This window comes from Cucumis sativus, chromosome 5 (assembly GCF_000004075.3).
Source record: "Cucumis sativus cultivar 9930 chromosome 5, Cucumber_9930_V3, whole genome shotgun sequence".
NCBI lineage: Eukaryota > Viridiplantae > Streptophyta > Magnoliopsida > Cucurbitales > Cucurbitaceae > Cucumis > Cucumis sativus.
The window spans coordinates 20717209-20722477 of NC_026659.2; the positions used below are offsets into that span (position 1 = coordinate 20717209).

At 31.9% G+C, this 5269-nt stretch overlaps 1 protein-coding gene across 1 annotated transcript; it reads left to right on the forward strand.

Moving 5' to 3' along the window:
* Positions 1-1362: 1362 nt before the first annotated feature.
* Positions 1363-2721, forward strand: LOC101209452. Its single transcript, XM_004143744.3, has 4 exons — positions 1363-1683; positions 1885-1974; positions 2062-2158; positions 2268-2721. The coding sequence occupies exons 1-4, from the start codon at positions 1443-1445 to the stop codon at positions 2407-2409; spliced, it is 570 nt and encodes a 189-aa protein (XP_004143792.1). The 5' UTR covers positions 1363-1442; the 3' UTR covers positions 2410-2721.
* The last annotated feature ends 2548 nt before the right edge of the window (positions 2722-5269 follow it).

Below are 5269 nucleotides of genomic sequence, written 5' to 3' on the forward strand. Positions count from 1 at the left end.
TAATGTTTTGCCAGGTTATGATTATATTCTTGAATAGTTGTTTTGAAATTATTTAATAAAGAATTAGTTTTCCTCTTTTCAAGAAAATAAAAATTTGTAATTTATTTTAAAGTTATGATCTTAGCTTACTTTGAAAAGTTGGATCGTTACAAGTCATGTTTTGGTTCAATCTAATAATAAAGCAATACAAAAAATTAAATCACAAATGTAGACAACACAGAGTAGAAATAAAAGTTACTTCGATGTTAGGCATAATGACCTTGAGTTTGAAGCAAGGGATAAAAGGTTCTTTTGAAAGGAATGGAGAACTAAGAAAATTGAGCCCATCACCCAACGTTTTTGCATTTGCAGAAATGACAAATTAATAAGTCTAACCTAATTGAAACTATCGAGTGACAAAAATGCTCTCATAGTTAAAAATGTGAAACTACATTTGATTATCGTTTGATTGTTATCAAATTGTCATTATCATCTAATTACCACTAATTATCAATTGTATCAATTGTTATTTTATTGTTGTTTAATTACGGTAATTATCAATTGTATCAATTGTTATTTTATTGTTGTTTAATTACTATTTGATTGTTATTTTATGTTTCTTTCTATATGATTGTTAATTATATCTATTTACCTATCTAATTGTTATTTAATTGCAAAATGATATTGATTGCTATTGAATGACTTTACATTTTTTTTAGTACTAAGTAGAATCTGATAATCATCTCATTACTTTCTAACTTTTCTCAATTAGTAGGTAGTTTCTTATTACCATCGTATTGTCATATAATTACCTATAATTTTTTATCAATTGGTAAGATATTTTTTTACTGTACTATGATTGTCATCTGATTACCTTACATTTTCTTTCAATTACTAAGTAGTTTCTGATTACCATCAAATTTTGTAATCTACATAATATTGTCGATCATTCCATTGACACCATGGAAAGTGACCATAGGAAGTTTAACCACAACAACAAAATATTGAGATAGTCATTATCCGACTACATTCTACTTTTTTTTTTCAATTTTAGTTAACTTTATGAGATTACCTTCTATGTTTCACCTTCTACTTTTTTTTTTAATTTTTTCAATTTTAATTAGTACTCTTAAATAATTATTTGATTTGATTAGCTCCTAAGGATCATTTGATTACTTTGATTATATTTCAATTGTTATAGGGGATAAATATTTTAGTTTATTTTATTTTTTATTTATCCAATATTATCAATAATTTTTGGCATATTTAAAATATACTAAAAAAGTGATCATAGGAATTCAATTTTATTAGAAGAATTTTGGTAATGCAAATTCCCTGGTAGTAATGCGAACCCAAGTTTATATGATTTGTATACATAAGAACTCTACCATTATCAAAACCGAATATTTATTTATTAATTTTGAAGTCGGGCATTTAGTGGAGGGAAGAAGAAGAGAGCGTCAATGGCTTCCTCATCCCTTCCCCTTCTTCCCCAACCATTTGCTCGAATTCCATCCTCTACCTTTCACTCCTCTGAAATTTCTTCTAATCTTCACAACAATGTCCGATTCACTTCCCTCGTCCACAAATCTCCAACTTCTCTAACTGCTCCGTCTTCCTCGTCTTCTTCCACTTACTCTCCACTTCTTCGCAAATCCATCGCATTTGCCGCCTCCATTTCCCTTCTCATGTGGCCCACTCCAGGTTTTAACATTGCTTTATTCTATTAGAATCACCATTTCCTTCCATGTTTGTTTGCGAAATTAATTGTGTTTTATCTTATCCACAATTCTGTACGGAATCGATTTTCTTTACCTTTTTTGTCATCCTGTATATTCCGTAAATTCAATAATCGATTCCTGTTATTTGGAATCTGAAGTTGTTTAATTAGCCGATTATCTGCAGCGAATGCCGGATTTCTATCGGGATTCTCTGGAATCGAATCGGTTCCTGGTCCGGAATTGCCTCAAATCGACTTTCTCAATCGCTTCAATGGTTCGATTACTTTCAAATTCTTATAAAGAGTAAGAAAAACGGTTCAACCCTTCAATTAAAAACCTAACTTCTGAAACTGATTTGCAGAAGAAAATCAGAAGAAATACGCGGAATTTGATGCCAGATTCAAATCATCTCCACTGCTGAAAGAACTTCTAGAGCGATCGAAGATGAACAAGGAAAAGTAAAACAAGAATTTGCTAGGTTTTTCTTTCTTTCTTGTTTTCAGGTTTCATCCGAAATTTGGTTAACGAATGAAATCGTTGTGTCTCTGTTGTTGTGCAAAACTTCAGGAACCGTCAGAAAATTGTTGAGAAATATTGCATCCGTGGTGCCGAATGGGGAGTTGGAGATTGCTCGGCAGAGGGAATGTCGCCGGAGGAGAGGGACAAATTCATCGCAATGTTGAAGCAAAAGGCTGGAGTGGATGATTGAACTGAACTATGAATGAATTTGTGTTGGGGATTCCGAGCAACCAATTTGAATGTTGTTTTTTCACATTCATCACAAGGAAGGATTAGCAGAGTGTGAAGAAATCAAAGCAAAATGAGGTCTCTACTATCTACTCAGTGATAAATCCTTTCATCATTGTGTTCATTAAAGGCTTACTTTTCAACACTTAAACTAAGCCTTCAACCTAATGCCTTTCTATAAACTTCTGGGTTACATTAGTTGAGTTATGAACTATTGTTTATAAATAGGTAATAGTGATTTTAATTAATTAATAATTATAAGGTTTTTTAGGCATTTTTTATAACTATTATAAATGTAAGGTTGTTTTTCGAATTTTGAAGTGTTAGTTAGATAAAAAAAAAATATGGTAAAAAAATTGTAATGTAGGTTTGCAATGTTGACCTCCATAGAAATAATAAGCTCTAGATTTTACAAAAAAAAAAAAAAAAAAAGAAAAAAAAAGAAACTTTGAAAATGGAAATTTATGAAAATCATGCAAGTTGATCAAAATTGTTTGAATTAGTTCGTGAAACTTTAGTTATGATTTAATTTGACTATAGTGGACTTTGTTTTTTTACAAGAATATCAAAATCAGAATTGGGTTTGTTTCACAGGATTTGTGAATGTATTAAATTAAGTTTATGTAATCTTCAAATAATGCCCTTTTGAGTATTTCTTTAATTTATTTATTAATTTTTTATAATTTCAATTTATATAGCATAGCATAAAACAAATGCAAGAATGGAAATGTTGAAACAAACTACTCTAATCACTTGTTATGAGAAGTGCTCATACGATCAATAAAATTTTTAATTAATTATAGAGCAAATACACTTTTGGTCTTTGAGGTTTGAAGTGTTGTCAATTTGGTCTCTAAAGTTTCAAAACAAACACTTCAGTCATTGAAGTTTGAAAAATAGTTCTAAATAGTCATTGATGTCATATTAACCATTCGTTGACTAATAATTAATCACCAAAATGATTTGACAAAAATAATTATAATATTAACTTTTTTTTTAATGGTGGGCATCCCTCTCCTCACCCTCTTCCTCAACTTCCCATCATTATGCTCCAAATTCTTTTTGTTCTCCCTATTGTTGCTAATGAAGACCAAAGATGAATTTAACCACCACTGTACATTTTATTTAGATCGTACACGTCATTTTCTTTTTCATCACCGTACATGGTCAACTTTGGTAACGAACGGTAGAAATGCTCGCTAGTATTTATGGTTGAACTCTTAAATAATTTCAAAAAGATGAAGTAAAAAAAAAAGGGTTAGAATCTTGCAACTAAGAATACTTTTGAATAAAGTAATATGTATGATTCATTTTAGAAACTAACATGAATAATGAAGAGGCTAATGGATGGTCAAACTTCATATTGTCAGAAAGACAACTCAAACTGCATCAAAAGATAAAAAGAACTAAGCTAATGGTTAATAATTTGAAGTAAATGAGATAATTAGTTGATATACGTACAACCCAAAAGTCATGTTCTCCACATATTAAGCGGTCTAATTGTCATGTCCCACCTCAAATGTTACTCCTTGCGATTAGATGGGGACGTGCCACCTAGACACTCATCGCGTACCTCTTCACGAGATGACATGTTGAGCACCTAGTAAAAAAAAAACATCTTACTTCACTTGTTTTTTCGCGAAACCTTTGCCTCAAACTTAGACTTTCTTGATTCAATGAAAATTTACAACTTTTGATAACGCAACTCAACTTTAACTCCTAGGCGACAATCTCAAGAGATAATAATAAAATAGCGGAATACATAACTACTTCTCTTTATTAATTTAACATCTTTATAAGGTTCTTACATATAAATTACATTCCTTTTTCTTACGAAACATAAAACTAAAGTTGACTTCTGGTCCACCTTTCCTCATCCACTGCCTAACACTACTCTTTTTGTGGAGAGATTTTCAAGAGTATAAGGACTCTGATTTCATCCTTTTCCATGAGTTGCTAACAACATAACTCAAGGACATTCTTTAGGGCTTCCTTTCCCTGACTCAGATCTTTCACACTCAACATCTTTTATTCCATAACTGTGGCACGCGTCCGATGACCTTTCTTCGATATAAGCTGGAGTCTTTTGCGTTAAAGAGTTATGCGTTTTCCAACCAGCTCCTTAAACGCGAGATAGGATGACACAGCTTGTACACCGCACAAGTCTACACAACCATCCTCTATCCTCTCACTTACTTGGCTTCCATGCCTAACTTTCATCTCTTACTTGGCTTCAACGTCTAACAACCTCGGGAGGGAGAAAACTTAATGTAAGGCCCACACCTAAATTAAAGAGTTAATAAGTAAATTTTTTGGCTAAGTGTCCAAATTTGGGCGTTTTGGATGGTCTCTGCATAAAGGTTATGCGAGAAGGCGATTTGAAGAAGGTTAGGCGATAAGAATTGGTATCTAGGGTTGTTCGTGAGGTAAATTACTGTAGTGTAAGTGTAACTATGCAATAAGAACTGGACGAGAAGAAACAAGGAAAATTCGGAGAAATTTTCTGTGTTAATAGTGATAGAACTAAGTCATGCACAGTGGAAAAAGAATCGAATTTCTACCCTAATTGCCACAATTAACATATAACCATAAACTAATCAAATTAGGGGTTTTAAGAAATATTACCTTTGAAGCTTTCAAAAGGTTTGATATCTTCTTACCAATTCTAACCGAGACCACCACTAGTACTCAACTGCTATCCTCTAGACAAAGAACCGGGTTGTGGGACCCAATTTTGGTGTAGAAAGTAATGGAGATAAAATGAATTGGAAGTTTCTTTTTTCTTTTGTTGAGATGATGAAAATGATAAAAGAGGCAAAAGT

Bases quoted from the DNA above. Each gene is read 5' to 3' on its own strand.
- LOC101209452 (XM_004143744.3), top strand. From the start codon at position 1,443: ATGGCTTCCTCATCCCTTCCCCTTCTTCCCCAACCATTTGCTCGAATT. The intron at 1,684-1,884 runs GTTTTAACATTG...GATTATCTGCAG, and splicing joins TCTCATGTGGCCCACTCCAG to CGAATGCCGGATTTCTATCG. The intron at 2,159-2,267 runs GTAAAACAAGAA...GCAAAACTTCAG, and splicing joins TCGAAGATGAACAAGGAAAA to GAACCGTCAGAAAATTGTTG.